General features: G+C 44.4%; 3 protein-coding genes across 7 annotated transcripts in view; 2 read left to right on the plus strand and 1 right to left on the minus strand.

Annotated features, from left to right (window-relative positions):
• The window catches only part of RpL26 (ribosomal protein L26), a 193674-nt gene that overhangs the window by 160745 nt on the left and 7072 nt on the right, over positions 1 to 25857 (plus strand). The gene's annotated exons all lie outside the window — the stretch shown is intronic.
• On the plus strand, positions 1064 to 21171 carry LOC142566377 (DDB1- and CUL4-associated factor 10). 4 transcript variants are annotated; one of them, XM_075677332.1, is made up of 7 exons: positions 1064 to 1245; positions 3207 to 3411; positions 4859 to 4972; positions 5047 to 5244; positions 7930 to 8101; positions 15858 to 16070; positions 20214 to 21171. In XM_075677332.1, the coding sequence occupies exons 2-7, from the start codon at positions 3224 to 3226 to the stop codon at positions 20958 to 20960; spliced, it is 1632 nt and encodes a 543-aa protein (XP_075533447.1). In that variant the 5' UTR covers positions 1064 to 1245; positions 3207 to 3223; the 3' UTR covers positions 20961 to 21171. The 4 variants fall into 4 exon arrangements, with proteins under 4 accessions (XP_075533447.1, XP_075533448.1, XP_075533449.1 ...); XM_075677333.1 differs by having other exon boundaries at positions 3212 to 3411; XM_075677334.1 differs by having other exon boundaries at positions 1079 to 1146.
• Positions 21143 to 25839, minus strand: Ykt6 (YKT6 v-SNARE homolog). 2 transcript variants are annotated; one of them, XM_075677343.1, is made up of 9 exons: positions 25744 to 25839; positions 25389 to 25526; positions 25166 to 25248; positions 25006 to 25106; positions 24779 to 24837; positions 24674 to 24719; positions 24537 to 24602; positions 24373 to 24474; positions 21143 to 21375 (listed from the first exon to the last, which is right to left on the minus strand). In XM_075677343.1, exons 2-9 carry the CDS (start codon positions 25493 to 25495, stop codon positions 21340 to 21342), a joined length of 600 nt encoding a protein of 199 aa, XP_075533458.1. In that variant the 5' UTR covers positions 25496 to 25526; positions 25744 to 25839; the 3' UTR covers positions 21143 to 21339. The 2 variants fall into 2 exon arrangements, with proteins under 2 accessions (XP_075533458.1, XP_075533457.1); XM_075677342.1 differs by having other exon boundaries at positions 25638 to 25808.

The raw sequence follows: 25857 nt of genomic DNA on the forward strand, positions 1-25857 counted from the left end.
GCCAACCATGCGACCAACTATGAGCAATCCATAGCGGGCCCGGCCAGCGGTGGAAAGGCTATGCCTAACCGCACATAATGCCTGGGTGACCTGAGCTCGGGCTGGCAACCTCACAGGTGCTTTTCTCATTCTACAGTGTGCATTCTAGCACATTGTACTCATTCCGTCCGTGACGAGCGATGCCCTTTGTTCGAATTTCGCGCGCTTCGCTAAACGAGCTAGTTGCCGGCGCTTTTCTTCTATTTCCCTTTCTTTAGCGCCGCAATTATCAACATCTAGTTAATCCATTCACGAATTATTGCTGTGCAAACAGCTGATTTCCTTAACCGTGTTCTTCGCAAAAGCAAGTAAATTTAGTAGCAGTCTGAATTAAGTTCGATCGAAACATATACCGGACAGGCAGACTCAAGGATTCATCTGTTACCAGGAGCTCTATGCCAGGAGGGACAATTGCTCTATCTAAAGGACCGTGGAATACCCACGTGCATGTATTACCTGTGGTATTACGTCGCACTAAATCCATCGAGTTTATCGATTCGTTTGTTTTGGTCCCGTGGCAAGTGAACACAAGAAACTGCGTCAAAGCGTCATAGCATAACGGGTCTGTGGGTGCGCCAAGTGGAATTTATTCATTCATTCTAATTCACTGTCAGTTTGACAGAACTGTATCTCTTCAACACATAGGCGCGGTGGCGCGTTTCACACGGTCTTCTGAGACAAAACAAGGCCATTCGACCAATAAAGGCATTTTGCCGCCGCGTTCAACATGATTGTAATGTTTTCTTGTTTCGGAGGGCGTTCAGTTCCCCTTTGGACGCAAATATCCTAGACTTCCCCGACCGCAAAGTCTCCTCGTCCCTGTATCATAATGCCCCTATGTTGACGTTTTACGCACACGTGCCCACGGCTCATTTGTTCTTTCTCTCCTTTCTGTACTTGCGGCCTCCCCGCACCTTCCCGTTGCTTCGTGCCACTGTTCATACATTCAACAGCCACGGCGCCTGCATCCGACGCTAGGAGGCTCCCCGACTGCTCCTTCGGTCGGGTGTTTGTGTGTGTATGTGTGCCTGTGTGGTGTGTATTGCGTTTGAGTTGGAACGTGTAGCGCGTGTAGTGTGGTTTTCGACACCTTATCCAATGTGTCGTGCAAGTATTCTATCAGTCACGTTGTTTCGAATAAGTACACTTGCTTCTACCACTAACAATCATCCGCTTCTAGTGTAACTACGAAGTTGTGAAACAGAGGTAACCGTTGTCGATCGATCTTCTGCGTGTTTTGTATACTATGCACCTTGTGGTGGTGTCCGATGTTGTCGTTACGATCAGATGATTCTCGAGAAGCCAGGTGCCATTTCAGTGAGCACCTAGCTCTTAGTAACACATTATAGTCGGCAAGCTACAGAAACACGTCTTCTATAACGCTGAGTTTCGGTTGAGGTCAGCCAAGGCCTCGTGAAAGCTTTAAGTTCGTATCTGACGTTACGATTTGCTCGAAGCGAAGCCTTTACTACCGTGTCGGGTATGTGTGGTTTGTATGCACCATTGTCGTGCTTGTTGGCTGTCGGACTCTGCTCGGTATACCTGAGCTGCGGTGAGGCTGTAATTTCATAGCCCGTGCTTCCGCTGTGCCTGGCGTGTCTCGATCGTAAGCTCTCTACGTGGTTAGCTGACGATTGTTCTTCGCTGGCAGTGGCTGCCTCGTCAACGAAAGCTTGCATCGCGCGACTAGTGCACGGGTGATGTTTTCTTGCAATTTATTGCGCGTTTCCATTTGGGCATTTAAAACTGTCTGTGAATCGTTAATGTATTTTGGTTTCCTTACATTTTGGCCGTAGCATTTAGTGGACTGCTGTGTCACGTTCCATTAGCTTACACGCAGATACGGAGAGGTTCTTTTTGCGATTGTGAAAAAACTAAAATCAACTCGAATAACAGTGTTATGCAGCCGTGCGCCTTTGCGAAGTCAACATGCGTGTAGCTACTTTTCAGATAATCTAGTACTAAAGTCGCCACAGCTGTTACTAAACGTCAGTTATTGCGTACCCGCCTTTTTTGCGCCATAAGTAGTATATCTGGGTTAGTGGAAGCCACTAATTGAGACTCTACGACTTTAGGCTGTGTAACTGCCGCAGATGAGTGTCCCTCAAGAAGTTTGACGCTGTCTTACATGTGCTCAAATCTCTCGGATATCGCATTTTGTCGTCATTAGTGTAACAGCACTTCAGCATCAATGCCTTCCTAGTTTCATTAGAAATGAAAAAGCTGTAATTATTTGACACCGGCGCTCAAAAAATTAGTATGATGAAGCACATACCATGAGGACTGACTTTGACACCTACCTGCACAGTGTCTGCTACTTTCACATTACTTGTTTTGCATTATTTATGACACTCAAGTACTACAAAGATGATAGTTAAGTTGCATTGCAGACAAGTGAGCAGGCCTGTCTGAACTTGCATTCTTGAATGCCAGTGCTGCATTTTTCAAGCATAACCAAGGAAGTACCAGTGCCTAGGTGTCCTGTTATGTAAACTAACGCACAAAACGCAACCACTGTGGAATGTTCGAGTACTGAAGAGCAGGTGGTAAATAATAATTAAAAAAATTGTCAGGATAAAGACATGTTGCTCCACAAGCAAAAAAAAAAAAAATTGAACTGAATTTCGTGATTCATTTTCATTTTGTGCACATGGCTAGACAAAAGGATGCCACAGTACAGTCGCCCTTTTGTGTAGCATTGACACGAGAATAGATATCCCCAACCAATCTGTCCAAACTGTTTCTTTACTGCATTTTATTGTACACAAATGGTGAAAAAACATGCCATTGTTATAAGAAGCTTCAACAAGCTTATAATATGCATGTTTTGTGCAAATGTTTTTACAATATTGGCATGGTTGCAGTGTAGTAATGTTTATGCTTGGATAAATATTTGGTTTGTTTTGCTGATCTAGTAATGTTATGCTGACCAGAAAACTAAGCGCAAATAAATTGCACAAAGACATACAGAACAGACGAGGACAACCGCTACTACCAACATTTTTGTTACCAACCTATTTTACTACTAATGCATTTGGTAGTAGTGCTTGTCTCATCTGTTCCATGTGTCTTTGTGTAATTTAGTATCACCTAGTTTTCCAGTCATCATTGTCATACCAACTAGCCCAACAGTTAGTTCTTCTGGAGTATCAGTGTTACTTTTGCAGAGTAGCAGTGATCCGGTATGGCACCAAAAAGGGTGGACTTCTGGGGAAGAAAAGTGGACCATCAACGCCTAGGCCTGCACTCATACATTGGCGCCAATGATCGCATGTACCAGACTCTTTACCGTGCACTAGTGCCATCAGAAGAACCTGAAATGATCCATTCTAGCCATGGAGGCATCTTCAACTTGTCATTTGCCCCTGAAGGGTATTCATTTTCTCTGTATTGTTGCAAGCTTGTGGCTTTTACTAACATTGTCTAAAATTGGTGTCTGTGCATGTGTGCAAACTTGCACCTTTTAAATAACAGTGCATCAATAGTAATTTTTATGCACTCACAACTTGCATTGACATGCAAACACGACAGAGCAGACCAGAATGTGCCTCTTCTTTGCCAGTTCACCTCTATGCATGGTATTTGTGACTTAAATACCTTACTTGGGGGTTGGGTACTACAGCATGTTGAGTGACTGGATATGCTGTAATACACCACCTTCATGCAGTCATGCTCAACACACGCCTCTATTTACTTATTTCTCTTCACAGTTCAACTTATGCTGATAGTACCCTGAAAAAGCAGGCAATGTGTATATACTTGAAAATTGTTTACAAGCAAGCGTGTGGGATCTTGCCTAAGCACATTTAATTGTAAGGCCCCTTCTGTTTAATGAAGGCCCATCCTCATTTTCAACAGTGGCCTGGACAGCCCTCTTCAATGATTCAAGAGATATATATGCATGTGAATCACCCTTTTTCAAAAATCTGACAACCATCAATGATGCATGCAGTGGTGTAGCAACGAGGGGGGCCGGGGGGCCGTGGGCCCCGGGTGCAAGGGGCCAGATGGGGGGGGGGGGGGGGTGTCATATAGATCTGAAGACATTCCTCTTTCCGCGGGCTACACCCGGACGGACGAACGGGGGGGGGGGGGGGGTGACAGAAGACATATGGGCCCCGGGTGCCAGACGACCTAGCAACGCCACTGGATGCAGGCTAAACATAAGTGCAAATATGCAGTTGAACAGATAAAATGGAAATGATGCAGACTTTCTTGAAGCATCTTTTGTTTGATACTTGCAGTTAAATAAATCATTACATCTTTATTTTAATATGGTTTTGCTGTTCTCATTTGGGTCTACCTTCACTAACCTAAAAGTGCATGGTAGCAAACTGTTTTCATTGCACGATGAAAAAGGCTGCTTGGTGTGTGGAGTCTTGGTGTGGAGTCTTGCTCGATTCACTTAACAATACATTTACCATGTTGTTGCTCGCACTATCATTGTTCACCATTCTTCTAGTTCATTTTGATGTTACAAACTTACTTTGTATTATTACTTCGTTGTTTGTGGAGAGAAAGGGAGGAAAAGGAAAGGTTCTGCTGGTAGCCCCCGATAACTGCCTAGCTCAGGGTTGGCAACTGAACATCGGCCAGTAGAGGGAAGGGCATTAAAGTTGTTTGTAAAGGTTAGTTTATGGAGGATAAGGCGGTGAAAGAAGGGAAACAAACAAAGAAAACGTACACTATTCGCAAACATCCAGCACATGCACAGCGGTGCACACTCTGTTAAAGGTAGCTTGATGTGTCACTGATGTGTTGTGCATTTACTCTAGGTGTCCCTCTTCAGTGGCTGAAATCATTGCATTTTTTCTTCCAGTTCAATATTGGTTGCAGCGACAGAAGGCAAAAGCATCCTTATATTTGACCCACTCAACCACAAGCTCATTAGGGAGGTTGAACACGCACACAGTGATTGTGTCAACTATGCTAGGTATGTATTACATATGGGTGAGTCTTGTAAAGGGACAAAAGAAGGAAAGCAAAACCAAAACTTTGTTTCATCAGGTTTCTTGACTCCCGCACATTTGCCACCTGTTCTGATGATACCACGGTGGCGTTGTGGGATGTGCGAAACTTGAAGCGCAAGATACGTTCCCTTGTTGGCCACTCCAATTGGGTGAAGAATATTGAATATGCATCAGCAGAGGGACTACTTGTGACTTCTGGCTTTGATGGAAGCATACACACATGGGACATCAATAAGTAAGTTTGTTCAAGTGCTTGTTAATTCATTAACATCGCAGGTGCCATGCCATCTAGAGTTCTAGCAGTAGACTGCTGAAAACGTAGCACTTTGTAGTAACACTTTTTGATTTTAAAGGACTGATAAGGTGGCATGCATATGTTTGAAAAAGCTGGCAGATACTGTGACTTCTGTGCATCATAAATAAATATGCAGACTTTGGATATCATTTCATATAATAATGTTTGAATGTATATGTGCAGCTACCTAGCAAAAGCTCCAATCACATGTTGCACTGTCACACTGGTGCCTGGAGGAGTGACAGGGCCGGGTCATGTATTACTTTGTGAATACATAGTATTGACTGCACTTTCAAGTGATTAACTTGAGTATTTGACCTCCTATGTATAGTTGAGAGCTTAGCGCCAGTAATTTTTATCCAGCTTTGCTATTTGAATTTGCTATACAGCTGTACTACTGTATACAGGGTGTTTCACTTAGCTTGAGCCAAAGATTAAAATGATGCAAATGCTACATAGCGGGACAGCACCAAGGTAACATTGTTTGCTGTCACTTGGAGATACTCAGTATATTTTTTCCATTCCACCTAATTAGACAATTAATCTTAAATAATTAATCAACTTCTTAGTTGTTATAACTAGATCAAAAGTGCCAACGAGAAAATTGTAGAGCAATATGAGAAACTCCTGATACAGCTTTCTGTTGCTAAATACGTGCTCATAAAAGCGTTTTTCTGAGCATGAAAGAAGCCCGCAAATACACTCAAAATGCCTTAAGTGGCCAGTTGCATGGCAATTTTTCGTGTATTCGTGGACTGCTTTCATGCACGGAAAAGCACTTTTATGTAGCACGTATTGAGCAACAGAAAGCTGTATCGGGAGTTTTTCATGTTGCTCTACAATTTTCTCATTGATGTTTTTATCTAATTATAATAATTAAGAAGTTGATTAATTAATTATGACTAATGATGTAATTAGGTGGAATTCTGAAAATAATCTGAGTATCTCCAAGCAATGGCAGAGAACATTACTTTAGATCAGTCCAGCTACATAGCATTTTGAGGTAGCCGCCGTTGCCACCGTTTATTTAGGCCGGCCAGTTGGATCTCGGGAGTGGCCGACACCACAGCCACTCAGGTCGAGCGCGCTAGCATGTTCTATTGTCATGCTACCTGCATGTGAGCCCATCTCCTTCGCCTGCTTTGGAGGTGATAATCACATAGCTACAGGGCCCCCCTCCTCGTGCGAAGCACAGTTGAAATAAAGTCCAATGGTAAAGTCCAGGTAAAGTGTGCAGATGGTGTTGTCTTTAATAGTGTTGGGTTCATGCAATCCGGGAGAGATAGCAGGCAGCACTGGCAGCGTAGGTTATGAGCGTAGGTGAGCAAGGCGCAGCCAGAGTGATGCCATAGTGCGAAATCGCGACTTGCCACAGGTTCTCGTAGATGCCCGGGCCTGTAGAATTTGGAGCTCCAAAAGTAGATCGTCTGGCACTTCGGGACTTGCACGGAGATAGTGCGAGTGTTGGCCACTCACGATGTAGATGTAGAAGTGATGCTCAGGCTGAAGAAACCAGATGGCAGAGCTGCTCCTGTAAAACTTCAGTAGGCCATGCATTCGCAGGTGTGAGCACAGAACATCGGAAGGCTCGCCTGCTGCTGCTTGCGATGAAATCTCGAATGCTGATAGCATCAGGGTAGCAGTGGCCACTGACTGAATGCATCGCGAAGGTTGTGCTTGCGGCATCTCCATGCCTGCAGGAATGAAATTTGCGCCTAGTGGAGCCAGTAGGAGAGTCTCTGTATCAGTGATGAGTGAGGTGCCCCCGAAAGGAAAGCGGACAGCTTGCGGGAATGCCTAAGAAAGGAGAGCGGTGGGCCGTAGAATAGCCAAAAGTGCTTACGTTTGGCCTGGTGAATTCCTTGGAAAGAGCTGCCTTTGAGCTGGGGAGGAGATTCACAAACCCAGTAGAGGGTCTGATGCTGGGGCCAGCACGTGCTGATGATAGGCAAGGGTGGATGCAGGCATTGTGGGATGGCAAGACGCGGAATGACGCGATGGCTCAGATGGTGAGAGCTGTTGTGACGGGGCAGCAGTAGGAGGAGACTCGGCACTCGAGGTAGCATGGTGAGCGAGGACAGCTGCCCGCAAGTCTGCATAGAAGTCATTGCCGGGGTATGACAGCCGGAGCCTGGAACACAGCGGAGCCTGGAACCTTGTTCAGAAGGAAGTGCTGTCCAGCTGGATGAACCAGATGTCCGGCATGTCTTTGTACCATAGATGGGACGCCCTACAACTGCACGGCACCTGCCGGACTGCATGAGACTACGTCGCTTGCCTTGGTAGAGTTGGTGTGCTGACGCTGGCATGACTGGGCTCGGTCGTCCGGTGTAAATAATTTGTGGGAAGGCTGGGTTTGGTCGTCCGGGACACCGATTTGTGGGAGTCGGCATGAAGAGGTAGCCGCCGTGGCCACAGTTTATTTAGGCCAGCCAGTCATGGTGCAGCGGGTTCTCAGGCGCGGCAGACACCGCGGCCGCTCAGGTCGAGCACACTAGCGTGTTCTATTGTCGCGCTACCTGCATGTGAGCCCATATTCTAGTCACGCAGCTACAAAAGTTTGGCTCAAGTTATGTGAAACACCTTCTATGTGCATTAATTGAGAAACTCATCATCTTTATTCAGGTTCTCAGAGAATGGCACGGAGTTCCAGAAAATCTTCTACACGAATGGGCTTATGAGGATGCGGCTTACCCCAGACAACCAGAAGATGGTCATTTGTACAACAGGGGGATACTTGGTAGTAATTCATGACCTCAACTTGCACACACTGGCATACGACTTACGTGGGTTCAAGGTATGCACTAGAGCATCATCTTTGCTTCATTTTCATTGAATGTGTTATTGGTAAAGCAGATCTTTAAAGTGTCCACAGAGATCTGAATTTCACTGGCTATTCTGGAGTCACTACCTGAACAGGAACAAGTGTTCAGATTTCACAAATCCAAATCTGCCAGAAGCAAACAGAATACGTTGTGCTGGTTCACGGAGTAAGTTGTTGCGTGCCGTTGTTTGTGGAAATAACGTCTCTAATTTCTGTAGTGTCTTCTGATTCTATACTTGCGAAGTTGTTAAAGAACAAGAATATTGCTGCTGCTATCTTTTTAATTGCTAATAAAGTGATCATTGCTGCTAGAAGAAAATCCTGCAGCAGCAGCAAGTGCAGCTGTAATGTTAAAAAGCACGTATTGCACCATTGTTTGCACAGGGTGGTAAAAATGGACTAATTTGTCTGCTTTGTGAGTGCAAGTGGGCTTAATGCACACAAGTTCCAGCTGGCCCCATACCTCGGTGGCACAGCAAGAGAGAGCAATTCTCTGTGGAACAAGATCCCGAATGCCCAGTGAAATATGTGAAAGCACAGGACATTGACCAGTGAATTCACCATAAATGTAGCACTGAGAGTGTAGTCATTGTCACCATTGCAGAATTGCATTGCATTGCAAATGTGGCGTTAGGCATTATTTTTAAATGCTAGTTTTACACGCAGTGAGTAGTGTGTATAAAATGCCTCTAAATTTATATTTATGAACCTCAGTAGAAGTTGCAGCGCTTTAGCGAGAACAAATATTTAAGTACCTTCAGGACCATATGGCAAGCTACTTGGGCTTGTTGTTGTGGCCTCTTTTAGTCATACTTGCGAAGCAGACACAAAGAAAAACAGATGCAGAAAAGTTCGACGAACGCATCTTTGGGGCACATGGGGTATTACAAAAAGAAGTGGAACTGCAAAAACACACAAATAGAAAAAAAAAAGATTAAGATAAAATACACTCTCAGGATAAAATATACTCTCAGAGTGTATCTTAAAGCATGTTCACAGTGAGGGAGGCATGCAGGTGGTTCGAGTCATACTTCTTTAAGAATAGAACAAGGGTAAGAAGTGCTGGTTAGTATGTCAAGGTGGAACAGACACCTTATATTGATGATTCATATGAGATCATACAGGGTACTTTTGTTTTAAAGCATACAGAATTTTTTTAATTGGCTGTGACAGGTACATTAATTTTAGTCATTGAGCTAGATTACTCAAAGAAGCGGACATTACTTGCACGAGAAATTGAAATGCATAATCGACTATTATAAAAAAGATCACTAACTGGCTTTTTAATTAATTATTTTGCAGCAGCTGTTGCACTTTATAAATTGTAGCCGATGAGTTCCCTAGGCATATCCACTTGGAACAAATTTTCTGGATGGCCACTTTTGAGATATTCATTCCCAAAGTGGGAGATGAAATACATGGGCGTTCCAGTTACTTTTGTGCTTCAATTCCACTGCTTTGGAACCGCTTTAGTTACACTACATGAATTGGGAAGCAAACAATCCATCATTAATTACAGACCTATTTCTCTCACTTATATACCATGTAAAATTCTGGAGCATATAATCTTCTCTAATCTGGCCATCTTCCTAGAATCTAACTCATGTTTTAGCAAGTCAGAGCATGGATTTAGGAAATTGTTCTCATGTGAAACACGGTTGATCTGCTTTACCCATTCCTCACACGCCTTTTCAGACTGTAATTCCTGGGTCAATTGTATCTTCTTGGAGTTTTCCAAGGCTTTTGACAAGATTAACCACCACCTATTACTCCACAAGCTTAGGAGCCTAAACAGTGACAGCAGAATCCTTACTTGGATTGAATTCCTTTTAACTAATTGCTCACAGCACCTTGTTGCCAAAAATTCTACCTGCCCATTGTCTCCTGTTACCTCTGGCATGCTCAAAGGCTCTGTATTGGGCCCTTTACTTTTCCTCATGTATATTTATGACTTACCCAATTGTGTAAGTTCTTCAGTTCACCTCTGTGCAGGTGACTGTGTTTGCCACGAAATTTCAAGTCTTCTGGACGTTAGTTCTTATATACATATATATATATATATATATATATATATATATATATATATATATATATATATATATATATATATATATATATATATATATATATGGGGGTTGTACACCACGCAAAGGCAAACTCTAGCACCCCCCGCGTAAGAATGCTTTAAAGGGACACTAAAGGCGAGTACTACGTCAAACTAAAGTGATAGATTAATGCTCGAGAATCTCTAAGGTGTAAATATTATCGCAAACAGGGCCTTAATAATAGAGAAGTCGAGGTAAGTGCAGGACATGATTAGAGTCTCCCTCGGGACATTCAAGCACTTGCCCGATGACGAAAGCACTCCTCAGTTAAATTTTGTCACTAGTACTCAACTACTCGTTGCAAAAAACATCCTCTTAGTGTATTATGAGATGAAATAAAATGCTACTTGTTCAGTTCCGTTTTGTATTTAGAAAAAAGGACTCATTGTAATTATCGTTCACTACGACACGGGCGGTTGAAAGGTTTTGTTTTCGCTCGACTCTGCGCCGTCCACGCTTTCGCGTTTCAGTACTGTCCTGGTCGCGTAGTGCTGCGCTGGTTTTGCTGGCTCGCGAAACTCGCACAAACTGCAAGTAGCAGAGAATTCAACTTCCATGTGATGTTGCCGGATGCCTGGACAGTCTACGCCACATGACCAAAGATAAGCTGCAGCGGAGAATCCACCGCTCTGTCTTGGCTCGGAGCCGCTGTCTGTCGGGCGCCGTTTTACTCACCGATGGTAGAAAAGGGCAGTGATGGCGTATGCAACGTCACCACTCCCCCGGTTAGGTGGCGCAAGATTTTAATTTCGAAAAAGGTACCTGGACCTTCAGATACAATTTTCTCGAAAACTTAGTAATTTCTTGGCGCGATACAAGCGTTGCAAAGTTTTTGGATTGGTATTTAAACAGTCCACGTCAACTTAGTATTTGCCTTTAGGGTCTCTATGAAGGGCCCCTCACCGGGTCTGGCCATTTTGAGATGACAAGCGCAGAGCACACATTGCACGATAACGATCTTGTCTGCAAAGTATTACACCGCTATATGCTGCGGACAGACCTGAAATTTCAAACTGAATGCCGTTTTTCCTTCTCCTCATGGCCACCGCGCTCCAAGTCGCAGGATGATGTACACATGCTAGTGCGCCTACGTACAGGTGTTTGCACTGTGATGTCGCTCGTGGTGACATGTGACTTTGAGAATTATTCAAGGCAACATCTGTTACTTGTGTAATCTGTTGCTTGAAAAGACGAGTTAAAGCTTAGAGAAATAATAAAACACACAACTCGAATGTCTACATGTTTTTCTTTTACTTTGCACCGTAGCAAGAGAGATGTACTTCCAGTTCGTCTGCTTGTTCCCATGTCGTGCAGTCGCGCACGCAGACAGCGAAACTATGGGATCACACTCATGCATGGGATCAGCATGGATCAGCGTGGGATCACACTCTGTGATCTGCTTGTGTCTGCCTCAGCATTCATGTATCACTGACTTATACTGCTGGTCAGGTGTCTTCGTGCACGACGCAAAAATCTTGCGTGACGCCGTCAGCAAAAGTGCGTTGCGCCGCAAAAAAGCAAGGAGAAAAAAAAAAATGAAGGCGGGGTCCGTGACGTGTGCGTCACGCGATTCTTGAGGTCCGGTATGGGAGAACGCAGGGAAGAAATTTCGCTTGCGGAGGCTAGACGGGGCAAGTGGGGAGAGTGTCTCACTTGGCAGTGGAGCTCGCCTCCTGAAATCATGGGTTCGCGGCACTGAAATATTTCTATATTGGCTATTAATGAGCCAATTTGAAAAATTTTTGTTACAGAACGCTCCCTGGAGGACACTAACAATTTCCAGCGTATAACCAAAATTTGCTATGGGACCTGGTAAGGGCCCCTTTAACAACTAGGATGCATGTTTTTGCGTTGCCGAAACAACACTTCGCTGAACTTCTGACAAAAGCTTTTCATTGCTAAGGTGTGCAGGCACTTCGCATCAAGTTATGCTATCATCCTTATGCTAATTTTCTAAGTGATGACATTAAAAAAAGCTAAAATTTCGTTTACAAATTGGTGCATTTATATAATGTAGGTCGATGACCTACTTGGTACATGACTTGGGAAAACGAACAGCTCTAAAAATGGGGTCACTCAAAAACAAGACAGTTCACTATCGTGTGTCTTCTTGTTTGCAGGCCAGACTTCTTGCAGCCCAGGTAACAGTGTAGATAACCATTGTTTTCCAGCCAGATCTTCTAGTGAGTGGTACTGCCACGGCTAGGTACGACAGAAGGCAGGCACTATTTTGCAAGTTGCCTATCACCCACTCGCGCTTTCGGCATTGTGGGCATGCTATATTATTCTAGATTTAAAAATACAGGAATGAAGCTTTGCACTGGAACTTCGATAGTATCATGCGATGCAAGTTTCACTCGCTTTCAGTGATCCGCTGTCTCACTTGTTTTAAAAGAGATGCTTGGAAGTAACATGCAATCATGGTATTCTAGTCATCATGCGAAGCATATTCTTGTTTGATCACTCTTGGGAATGGATGAGGCAGATAGTCCAAAGCAGAGCTGCTTCCTGTTTAGAAGCCTTTGTGAAAATTATGGCATCCATAGTTTGCAGTAAGATAGGCCAGTAGCTCTGAGAGGTTTGAAAGTGTCGTGCCTCCTGACACCCGTTTATTCTTAAAGTTGCCGAGACGTTTAGTTAGAATGGGCTCTCTGCAACAAAGAGCACATTTTACGATGGGGTAGGTGAGACTCAGCTAGGTGACTGACCATGGCCGTCTGGTGTTTAGCGATCGGGCTGTGACGAGACGCTCTCCCTATGTCCATAATTATCTGCCAACTTTGTTCTTGACACCTTTTATGCGCGTCCCCCCTCCCTCCTTGTATCCATCACCCCACTCCCCTTAAATTTATTTTCTGTTAGTCACTGTCACACTCAACATTCACCGCATTGTTGAACGGCACGGCAGCCCCTAACATTCCAATATTTGTTTCTGTGTGGACTTCAAGGCCATTCACCTACCTGCCCTCCCACCTGTTTGTTGTGGCAGTTTCTTAGCTTCCCTGGCCCAGCACCCTTGTCCTTGATATATTTTGCTATGCGCAAATCAACATTCTGTAGGTCTTTCATTCTTGTCCCATTTTTTTGCCATGTTTTCATTCTTAACAGCAAGCTCTTCTCAAGTGTATTGGTTATATATCGATACACTTCTCAGGTGCGGTACTAATTTTTTTTCCGTTTCATCCTTTGATCAGCAGTTGCCTGAAAACATAGGGTTTATGCCAACAGCACTGGAAAATGAATTTACGCCTTTATCTTTCCATTTGACCAGACACATTTCTATTCTGACACACGAGGGTTGTCGATTCTCCACGGCTTACTTTGCTATCATTGGGATGGTTTACAGCAGTGCCCTTAGTGCAGTTTCTATTTACTCTTCCAGGCATGAACTTTTTCTCTTCAGCTAAGCAATAAGAAAATTTTCAATGCGGTAAAATATTGATTCGTGAAAATATGTGACTGCTGCACAGCTGTCTCCACGGGCTGTAATAAGACTGCTCCACCTAGGCCACTGGCTTTCATGTGATCAGAGAGGACTGTACCTTTCCCAGTGTATATAAAAAAAAGTCAAGGACTAACACATCTGGGGAGGTTAAAACAAAGTCCGCGCGATAATGTGCTGCAAAACACAGAAAAAGATGCACCAGATCTTCACACCGACAATTTGTGTCACAAACGGGGCACCGAGTGTTCTACATTCACGACTTCTGTCCATAAACGTGGAAGGGCTTTCAACACGACAGATAAATGCGAATTTCGGCTTTTAGTGCATTGAAACATTGTGAAAGTGATTCACAAAGGACAGTGCCATAAATTTTACGCACTGCATTCCACATACAACAAACATTAATTGCAAAAATTTGAAAAACTTACGCCTTGGTCGCCATGCACCACGCAAGTTGGTCACCGCCAATTTGTTTTATATCAGCTGCTGAAGATGACTTGTACTGCCTTCTTTTGGAGCATGAGTAAAGCACACTCTGTGCAACGAAAGGCCTGAGTTCGAATGATATTGAATGGTTTCCAGAACTGTTGATAATAAAAGGTGACTTGTACCAGTACCGACTCCTAACATAGCAGTGTGGAGTAAGGGAGAGAGAGAGAGAAGCTTTAGTGGTATGCTGGAGATGTTAGCCTGGCTGTTCGCCTGACGCACTACTCCAGGTAGCATGTCATGTAGCATGTCCTCTGAGTAAACGAGGAAGGGAAGGCTCCCTCCTTGCTGCCGCACTGATGGCCCCGCTTATTTAAGCGACCTTCTACTCTGTGAAGGGGCAATATTGGAGGTGGAGAGGAGTTGATTAACTCGAGTCGATTAACTCGGAGGCGGCAGTTATGCTAGCGAGTTTTGCACCTTACAAAAATGTAGCAGCCAGGGGTGCTTTGCTCGCCGTGGACAGCAACGATCGCCGTAGTGGCCTAAAAAATTCCACATGCCAAAAAATCACTGTCAAGAGAGGTGGAAGTGGGAGTGGTGGATTAGTTGGTGATTTCTCAGAAATGTTGAAGAAAATGTCTTCCTTTTTTAAAATTCTGAGCATGTGACGTGAAGTTTCAGATCTTGCTCTGAAAAGCTTTAAAGACTTAGGCATATATCTAATGCCATGGAGGATGACTCCATCCGCAAGTGTGCTGCCGAACTATGTCTGAGCAGCGACAGTGCCAATTGTAATGACTAGACACGCGCTGGCAGCTGCTCGCCATGCATGCGTGAACAAATGCATTATGAAAACAATAGCGTTAGCTGTTTGGTACAAAAGGATCATGTGGATTACACATAGCCAAAAAAATTCAACTGACACAACCTGCACCCTTTTAAGGGCCATACCTTGTCAGGATTGTAAAAAAAAGTCTGGCCCTTAATCGACTGTATACAGTAATTAATATGTTGCTTCCAAGGGATCATTAATTTCTGTCCTGAAAGTGTGTAGGCTTGTTTTGCTGATTAGGAGGCATATATATACAATGTGACACTCTTCTATTAAAACAACACAAAAAAGACTGTGTCAAAAAGACATCATGGAACACAAGTTATACACAACTAATGACATTTACACAGTACATGGAGCCCCTTGTTGGCACCTCACTGCTGTGTTGGTTGCTCTGTGATTGGAGCTTCTTTTTAGGTACCCAGCAGACTTAAATACTTTCTGGATAGGCGTAATAGGAAGTATGGTCTGCTGTTAATCTGTGCAGAAGAATGCGCCAAGTGCATCTTGAACTTCAGAGTTATTCCTACAAAGGGGAGCTCATGCTGCTGAACAGGTTTATTTGCTTGAGCATAAATTTACCAGAAGATTTCAAAATATGCCTTGGCTTTTGAGCTCTGCAATGTTCTGATAAATTTATGTTCAAGCAAATGTACCTACTCAGCAGCATGAACTCTCAAAAGGGCTCCAATAGCATTGATTAAATTTTGCAGAGCCTTGAAGAGAAAGACAAAAGGACAAGCTCATGTATAGATTGTCACAGCTTGATTACTTTAGCTCAAAAGCCAAGGCATGTTTTTCAAACACTGTTCTCAATGTAATCAATGTTCCACTTCACTGTTCACTGTAGCTATTGTATTTGTACTAGCTTAGATTGAGTTAGTGTGATACTATCCACTGTATTCTGACATGCAGCTTCCAAAGATGTACCGCTGGCGAGCTTCCGAGAAAGCGGCCTTCCACACGGGGGACTGCAGTGGGCATCACTTCACTGCACGCCGCAATAGGGTTGAGCTCATCTGCGACTTCCCAAGTGACAATGATGCAGAGATCATCTCCTCCCTCCAGGTTCATCCCCATGGGTGGTGCGTGCTATCTCGCAACACAAGCAGGAATGAAAAATCTGAGGTGGGTAACTTTAAAAAACACACTTTGCTACTAGAGAGATGAATGCAGAAGCAAGGAACATGGACAATGACTTGGGTGGTAACATCCGACTATAGTTTATTTGGGACACAACACAGTTGACATACAGTTGACATACACAGAATACAATGATGAATTTGCATCAGTGCAATCAGTGCCTGTTGGGACAGCCAGTTTTCAAAGAAGCTCATTCTTGAATCATAGAGCAAATTGCAACTATCGAACCATCCCTTATGCAGGCTGAACTCTTCTTGATACAATCCGCTTCCTTTTGGGCTCGTCATTCTTGCCATGTAGAAACTGGGAACAGTACAGTTATTTTGGCCTTATTATTTGTGGCCTCTCAAGGTGAAGTAAAATGTCATTTTCCCAACAACAGCTTAATGCTAAAAAGTTTGTGCAGTCTTCCTTGAAAAGCAAACTTTGTAGTTGAAGAAAATTTGTTATGGCCTAGGGATTGAACCCAGAATGAACGCTTGACCTCACCGCAGGATTTGTTCTACCAAGTGAGCTAACCAGAAGGCAGCATGAGGGAAAATAACTTGTGGACTGAAATGAAAGCTGGAACAATGAGTGAGCTTTGAAAATTTCTGTTAAGGGCAGGTAGATGCAAGAGTGGAAATTTTGAATGTTGCGTATGCCTCCCTTATGGGAGCTTAAAAATGGTGCTGCCTGCTACAGACCAAGGAGCTTCACAGTTTGCCAAGGATGAAAGCTCACGCTGTCACAGGCCAGAGACACGCAGCCACTGATGTGAACAAGTGAATTTCTTTGGATCTATGGCAACATGGCATCCTTTTTTTTTTTTTTTACTGCAAAAGCATTATAAGGCCTATGAAGTGGAAAATCTGGCGTCTCTCTGGCGTTAACATCCGATAGTACCAAAACCCACTTGACCAAGAGACGACGTTGCCGGCACTAGACCTGCTGTAGCTTGTACTGCGAAATGCCATGGTGAACAGCCTTGCAGTCGTGACAGATGCCGTGGCCTTTAACGAAAATATTGACTTTGCCCAACTTGAAAATCAAGTTGACCCACATTTAAAACCGACCTGGCCCACTTCCACAATTGACTTTGCCCACTTCGAAAACTGAGTTGACCCACGTGCAAAACCGACCTGGTTCATTCTTAAAATTTGGGTGTCCCAGCCTCAAAATTGACTGCCCAATTCGAGCACATGACCAAGTGAAAAGTGTCGGCCGGAAACTTCATACTGCTTTAGCATGTTTTCGCCAATAGTCAACCGCCCTGCACATAGGGTAAGTCAAAGGGTGTCCAAGTTGGCATGTAGCAACCCTGATTTATTATCAGTAGCATGCTAGAGAAATTTCTATGATCAGAGGTGGCAGTCATGTGATGTCATAGACCAGGGACGTGCATATCAGTCGGCCTGGCCACGCCACGACTGTGCCACTTAAAGCCAAGTGCATTGTGACATGTGCGCTGCCAAAGCAGCCCTTCAATTCTGCCCCACTCAACAGGACAGGAGCATAGGTGGGATACTCTATGTTCCCAGAGAAGCAACAGCTGAAGACTGTCTTATGCAAGCTTATCCTTTGTTCAAGCAGGATGGAATGGCAGATTAGCCGGCACAGGAGATATTCTCCTCACACGTCATTGGTTTTAAATACACAGACCACCATCGCCAGTGGCATGTCTACTGCTCAAAGCTGTTGCACAACCCTTGACACATGATCGTGAATTTCACACCCAAACTGTAGCAGTGCCACTGATATCAGTATGGTGCCTTGGGTTTTGCAGTCTTGGCTACTTTTTTTTTTTGTATGTGTGGTGGAGGAAAATGCTAGAAACATATTTTTAGAGGTGCGATCTTATATTATTCAAGTTTCAGCTAAGCCCTGCCACAATGAGAGATTTACAGGATGGCTGGTGAGGCAGTTCCACCAGCCTCCACGGTATACTGCTGTTCTGGCTTAACACTCATGTGCTGCAGCAGCAATGGCCTGGCTGTTTCTTGCTTGCCCAGAGATCATCTGCGCACCAAGAGCAAGTGTTGCATCACTGCACCTCAACAGAAAAACAATATAAATGGCACACATTCCAGCTGTACAGTGAGCGAATGCTTCGAATCTGTGAAACCTTGCATTTAACTATGCTTGCTGTACTTGATTTTGATACTTGAAGCCAAATAAATGTCAATCCAGACCATATGCACATGTAACCGGCATATTTTTTTTTAAAGGGTCCCTGAAATGACTTGGACAAATTTAGTAGATGCGTTGGATATGCAGCTACAGTTAAACATCCGCACCGCCATTTAGGTGAAGCGTCTCATATCAAAAGAGATACGGACGACTACAGGTTAACCTCCTCCCTAGCCATGCTTTTTCTCCTCCACTTGTTTGCTGCGCGATCGGGGCTAAGCTCTGCCTCCTGATGCAACGGCTTGTCGTCTACTTCCGGTGTCTCGGAGCCAGTGAACGAAGCCTCTCCAACCTCTCTGCCCGGTCGTCGATCCCCAGCAAGAGCCATCCAAGCAGCATTGAGAGCATTCTGTCATAGTGCTGAGTCTGTCTGGTAAATGCAGGTAAGCTGGGCATTTCGACGGGTGGGCGGAGGCATAACCTGAAGCCATTACATACTACTACCACTGTGATGAAGGGGCTTTAGAGTAAACGTGAGCAGCCTGCATGGTGGCAGAGCCTAACCCATTAATATTGCTGTAACCAAGTGTAAAACATTTCAAACCTTTAAAAAGGATGTGTTTGAGATTATATGGCTGCCGAAAGATTACACCAACAGCAAAGTAGAATGCACTTGGTTACTGCTATGTCAGCTCTGTGCCACCCGGCAGGCCGCTCAGGTTTGTGCCTTCACCCATCTGGCAAAACGACCAGTCTACCTATGTTTACCGGATATGCTAAAGCTCTCTATTGTGTTAGTAATCCTCCAGCATGTAGCGATCGCCACAAACGCTTTTATCATGGCGCTGATCGGGTACCTATAACCGGATGCAGTGCAGCTACTCCGCTTGCCTGTTGCTTTGTAGAGGGACACGATGTCGCAGGTTGACATGTCTCCAATGGCTAAGTTTTAGCCCACAACACAACAAGGGCACTTCATGGTCCCCGCAAAAAGAAAGCTCAAGACAAACACAAGCAGACGACACTTGCTGTTCATGAAGTGCTTGAGTATAGTAAAGCAATGAACAGGGCTAGTTGGGGGACATTCGATTACATTGCGCTTAGTGTTACACTGAAGAACACAAAAGGAACAAGACGCAGATGTATTGCGCCACGTATGTCCGTGTCTTGTTCCTTGTATTCGTCAGTGCAACACTAAGCACTACATAATCTTTAGTATAGTGATAGTGTGTATTGTTATTTTTATTTCATATAAACAAGTTAACCAACATTTCACCTATTATGAAGAACTATTCTCCATAAGGTTGAAAAAATTATTGATGACGCTACCTCGGTAGGCACTCGGAGCTTGCCCAACCGACATCAATTGCTCTAATGACTTACAACTGTAACAGAAGGCCGAAATCTCAGGGGGGTGGCGCCGCTGCAGTTGGTTGCAATGCACATTTTTAAAACCTTGTAATAAATTACCTGCTTTATGTGGCGCACTTACATTCATCATTTAATGAGCAGAAGGACCTACCCTAACGACTTGGAAAGTTTGTGCCAAATAGTCGCAATTATTCCATGGTCCCTTTAATGCATTGCTACGTACTGTGTCCAGCATGCCTAGATAATTCTGAAAGTCAGCTGCAACAGGCCAAGTTTGCACCATCAATCAGCTGCATTACGGCAGTATAGCAAGTGTGGGCCACAGCTACCTTGGCTACTGTGCCAGTTTGATCGCTGGCAAGAGTGACCCAGGCAGCTTGAAAACCCATGGCATTTCTCGATTTTGGGGTCTTTGAGTTGACGAGAACGCAAAAGCCGCCTTGGGTTGCACATGTGCACTGTCATGGCCTGCTATTTTCATGCATCTTTAAATCGCTGTCTAATGTTGCTTTCGTGGAGAAAGTCTATGCCTGTTTTCACTGAAGCTTGAGCAGGTGCAAGAAGTCCAATCATGCAAAATAGACCTGCAATTTTAACTAGCTGAAGCAGGTGGTTGTAGCAAATATTCTTTCATGTTTGTGTGTGCAGTGGACCTGTGTGCACGACATCCAAGAACAGCCGCCACCAGAGAGCGGAAGTAGTGGCAGCCACAGTGCAGCTGGCAGTAGCTCCTGTGAGGAACGGGATTGGCCTGACACTGACTCGGACATTGAGGACGAGCTCCTTGTTGGGGGCCTGGCTGGTGGCGACTGGGGACGGCGGCAGCCAGGAATCGAGCCACTATGGGATGGTGACTGGGAACGCCTCTGGATGCCACCGGTCTTCATTGATGAGGAAGAGTCTGATGATGTTCCAGAGTCGCGTGTTTTCCATGTGTCACTGGGTGCTCCAAATGGCTCCCCAGTGGTGAGTGAAGGCACCATGGAGGAGGCCATGGCACTGCTGTCTGGCCAGCCGCCTCTTGTGGGCTTGCAGTCATTGGGCAGGCCAGGTTTTTCCAAGGATGTCCGGTGCAAGGCAGCCCAGCCACGGCTGCTTCACTATGCCCAGGAGCCCAATCGTGGGAGGGGCTGGATCAAAGAACTCTGCTTCAGCACGGACGGTCGTCTTGTGTGTTCCCCGCTTGAACGGGGTGTGCGCCTCCTTGCCTTTGACTCTGACTTTCGGGAACTCAGTGACTGTGTACCTGCATCTCCACCTCGTCCCCTGGTCCACGTGCTGACAAATGTGAGCCACTCCAACTACGTTGTCAGCACTAAATTCTCACCAACCCATTTCCTTCTGGCTTCTGGCTGCCTCAATGGACAGGTGTGCTTTCACCAGCCAGTGTTGTGAGTGCAATGGACCTCAGGTGTGGGGGGATGGAAAGAGAATGGTTAAAGCACTGCCAAATGCAGTCCCGCGTGTTGAGAGTCTTAAGACAAGAACATTGCACATGGGACACCAAGTCTGGTGCCATGCATTGTTAATTATCGCTCTGTATATATGTTCACAGAGGCAAATAAAATATGCATACGTTGTCTGTATAGCACCTTTTAGAATATAATGGCTGGCCCACGTCAAGTTTATTTGTCCACTTAGTTACAACAACTGTTTTACACAAAGCCATGTTGCACAATGAGTAGCGCCCTCTGTCCAGCAGGTGCCCACAACAGCCTTGACAGAACACATATACATATATCTACACATACAAATCAACGAGCTCCAGTTGCTTTCAGAGGATGGTGCAGCATTGATTGGTCTTGCGGGCCTGAAAAATAATGCATGCAGATTACTTTTTTTTTTCTACAGTAACAAATCTGCTCTTCCTCTGCAGTCAATGCAACTGGTACCTCAACCGCTAAGCACACTTTTCATGCCTACAACTGGCTGCCTGTCATGTATTTTGCAACCATCGTAAAGGGACTGACAACCAATTTTTAAGGACCCAGTTCTCTATAGAGCAATGAAACGCTAATTTTTCAGTAGTGTTGATACCTGCAGCGGTTACTTCCACAAGTGCATACAAATTTTGTGACAATTTTTAGATCTGAGCAACAACAACAACAAAAAAAAAGAATAGCAGTTCCGATACCAGCAACACTGAGAAGGGAGAGCGACGCTTATAGCCTGCCTTGCTATTTGGGAAAGCAGAACAGTGGGTGGATTTCGCAGGAGTGAGTGAAACTTTCATTAACCATCCGCATTTTGATGTTTTTATCCCTTCCAAAGATAAAATGCTGCTGTAATAAGTTGCTGCATCTGTGGCTGCTGCAAATTCTGTGGTGCCCTCTTTTGGCAATGGGTGCTAGTTATCACAGCATCACTATGGCCTCCGAGAATGGGCTACAGCGCACCCCGCTTGGTCTCTGAGGCAACTTTTCATAACAATAGGAGGTTCAGCTGCATACTGAAAATTCCATAAAAAACTTGTAATAGAAAAAAGTGTATAGCATTTCAGTATTAAAAAAAAAAAATGAGGGGCCACATACACTAATAGAAGGTGACGTAATACGCCATCCTATAGTCATGCTTTTGCCGTGTGATGGTGCTAAAGGTCATTGTTTGAGACTTGTTGTGAAGAATGAGAAACATAAATCCTCGTTTAATGAGCAAAACGGAGGTTCCTTCAGTCTATACGCGACACAATCTTTCCATCAGTGGGGCTATGTCAATTCATATTCTGAACAGTTGTCTGTCACTTTAAAGGTCCCCTCACCAGGCCTGGCCATTTTGAGCTGACAAGCGCAGTGCATACGATGCGCGCTAACGATTGTGTTTGTGAAGTATTACATCCCTACGTGCCGTGGAAAGAACTTAGATTTCAAATAAAGCGGCATGTGCCCTTCTGGAGGGTGCTGCGTTCCTAGTTGGACAGTTAACGTCAATCACGAGAGTACGCCTAAGTACATAGCTGTGCTGCGACATTACTCGTAGCTACTTCGAGAAATATTCAAGGCAACCTCAGTTATTTCTTTAATCTGTTGCTCCAATTGATGAATTAAAGTTTATAGAAATAAAGCATACAAACCGAATGTCCGCATGTTTGTTTTACTTCATACCATGATAAGAGAGATACATTCTTTTGGTATGCTTGTTCCCATATCATGCAGTCGTGCATGCAGAGAATGAAACTCATTTTCTACAGTGATCCAGCGCCACAATCATGCTCTTTAATCCTCCCGCGCTTGCCTCAGTGCTTGTGATTGTGGCACTGTCTTATCCTGCCAATCAAGTGTTCTTGTGCAGAGTGTGCAAAATCATCCGCTGCGCAAAACAAGACTAATGCAACAGCTTGCGTGCAAGACAGTAACGGGAAGTGTGCCACTCAGCAAAAATAGAAGAGAGAGTGGGCAGGGCCTGTAACATATTCGTTGTGTGATCCTTTGGCTCTTGTATGGGAAAACGCTGGGAAGGAATTTCGTTTACAGAGGCTAGACAGGGCAAGTGGATAGAGTGTATGTTGGCAGTGACACTCGCTTCCTAATTCATGGGTTCGTGGCACTTGAAATATTTCTATCTTTGCTATTAATTAATTAATTTGAAAAATTATTGCGGTAAAACACTCTTTAAAAGGCATGTAACAACTTCCAGTGTACAACTAAAATTTGCTATGTGGCCTGGTGAGGGGCCCTTTAAGGCATCCATCTCCTTGCTGAAAAATTGTGCACCGGCACAGTGATGAGCTACCTTGGTGCAGAACTATTTTGTAAGCAGATTGTACAAAGTACATGTCCTTTGTCTCCTTTTTCAAGTACCATCGGGATTAATTCTAAACAAAACAAGCAACCAACTAGACGGCATGTTGCATTTTCCCGGCCAGATTCCAAAGCCTTGGGTCCATAGTATTTTAGAAACTGTCTGCACAATGATTTTGCGGTTAACGTGTCACTATCATGTGCACGAAATGTTCTAATGTCCTTTCTTTTCCATTTGTGCTTACGCTCATAGAGTGTATGTTGGTTCTTTTAAACTACCCAGCAACAAAGTCATATAGTTCACTTGCTTGCAAAGCCAAGCCCCTGTGCACACATTTCCACAGAAAATAGAGTTAATGAAAATTCCTCAAAGGAGGAGTTCCTTGCCTGCCACTTAGCAGCTACAATGTCACAAAGCCAGCTACTCTGGGCTTTGAAGATTCCCAGATTTTATAGATAACATTGTCATCTTCACGACATGCCACAGGTGTGTAGAAGATGCATTTCTCGTACATTGGGTATATGTTCAAGGAGCTTCATAGCTGGTTTGGGTGCTCTGCAAGCTACATACTTAGTATGAAATATATTCACAGGCACATGCCTGTTTTTTATGCTCTAAACTTTGAACAGGGGGCCTGCCTTGGCATATTATGCAAGGATTGGACAGTGCCTACTTAATGGCCCGAGGCTACGAAATTACAATTCACAGTGGAAAGCTTTTCTAAGTCTCCTTTTATTATCCCAATGAGAATAGTACTGAAGAACTTGATATGCTGCTTTAAATGGCAAGTTTAAAGACCAGCCACGGCTTACAAGTGTGCACTTGATAAGACCATACTCCACATGCTTCGCATGGTGTCACAGATGCAAATAATGAAATCTAAAAAGTAGCCTACATAAATGTGATGCTATAACAAAGGGGTAAATGCAGGTCAAAGGTGAAATTAGCAAAAAAAGAAAGCAGTACTTATAAATAGTAGCGGGGTACGAATTCCATCATAATGGGCTAATTCTTCATGCAAGAACTGCTTCTGACAAACTAATAAAAAGTAAACCACAGTAGCACTCACTGTCTTGTAAAAAGTTTTTGACTGCATGCTCAGGTCTTCAGATTTTGCCACAAGGTCATCCAGTTTCTCGCCACGCTCCAAGACAGCTTCAATGGTATTGTGCTGCACAGATGAAACATGGTGGGCTCATTTCATGCTACAAAACAGCACAGATGCAAACGTACCAGGATGATTTTTGTTTCATCTAGGTCGGCTTGGATCTTGGTCATTGCATCAGCTTCAGTGGGTACCTTGGAAAAATTGAGAAGCGGTGCTTGCAAGTACACAAATGAAGGGTACACTCCAAAGGCATTAAACTTACCTGGTACTTTGCCAAGTACGCCTCCAAGCCTTGGTACTGGCATGTGCTACAAGGGTAGCAGAGGCAGACATAAGATGCGAGAAAGTCCTTTACACTTTATATTACCTTTCAACTAGAGAAGACCACGTATGTGCCGGAATTTTCGAGGCAAAGTCGTCCAGTACCTAGGGAAGACAAACAAGGAAACAGTTATCTTCAAGTACTAGCGCTTACGTTCCTGTTTGTTCACAGGTAACATTTTCGAAACGGACGTCACGCACTCATGAGCTGTGCGTAAACAAACAAGAATCCGCAAAGCTGGTGCTCAGACTGGTTTCACACATTAAACGTACCTTGTTGAGTAACGTGTGCGCCACTCGGCTCGGGTATTCGTGGTCAGAAACGACGACGCCGGCTAAGCTGTCACTGCGAACGTAGACGTGGCACATGTATTCTGCGTAGGAGACGGAATGCCGATAAAACAACCGTTCGCCCGTGGACTGTCGCGCCTACCTCGCTCCCGTACAGAAGACCGAGTCGCCGCACAGCTTCGAGACACTATGATTTGACTGGAAAACTTCAGAAATTCCACAACGCTGCAATAGGTGAAAGCAAAGTGCTACATGCAGTCAGGAGCAACAGATGTAAAACAATTCACTTAGGGTCTACATAATGCGAGGAAACGTATGTGTCAACTTTTGACACATCAACTTTTTTGCCACCGGCTCGCACGCACCTCGATCGCTGGAAGAAGCTGAACGACGATACTTCGCTCGCGCATTTTAATATGACGCCTTTCGTCGGGTGCTTATACAACACGGCTATGTGAAATAACTTGACCATACTGACGTCCCTTCCCGGGTCTTGTGTTGGTCTGGAAAACAAGAAACACCGATTGAATTGACGTGAAGACAACTATGGGATGCTCCCATTTGGTATGTTATCGCCACCACTGACGGCATCAGCTAGTCACCAGATTGCATACCTATTTAATAGGAAGATTAAGCAATGAGCAACCTAGTCTGGCCGTTCATAAGCATAACGTATCCTATAACGCAAGACTATCTGCCGAATTTCCTACAGCTACTCACAAAATAAGATCGCCCGAGACAAATCGACGAGCTATTTTAGAGCGGAAGGCGGAAGCAGACGGAAGTGAGCCTGTACCCTAGCACCCAAAACCTTCTTTGCCAATGACATATTTA

Source organism: Dermacentor variabilis, unplaced genomic scaffold (genome assembly GCF_050947875.1).
Source record: "Dermacentor variabilis isolate Ectoservices unplaced genomic scaffold, ASM5094787v1 scaffold_12, whole genome shotgun sequence".
In the NCBI taxonomy this organism is placed as follows: Eukaryota; Metazoa; Arthropoda; class Arachnida; order Ixodida; family Ixodidae; genus Dermacentor; species Dermacentor variabilis.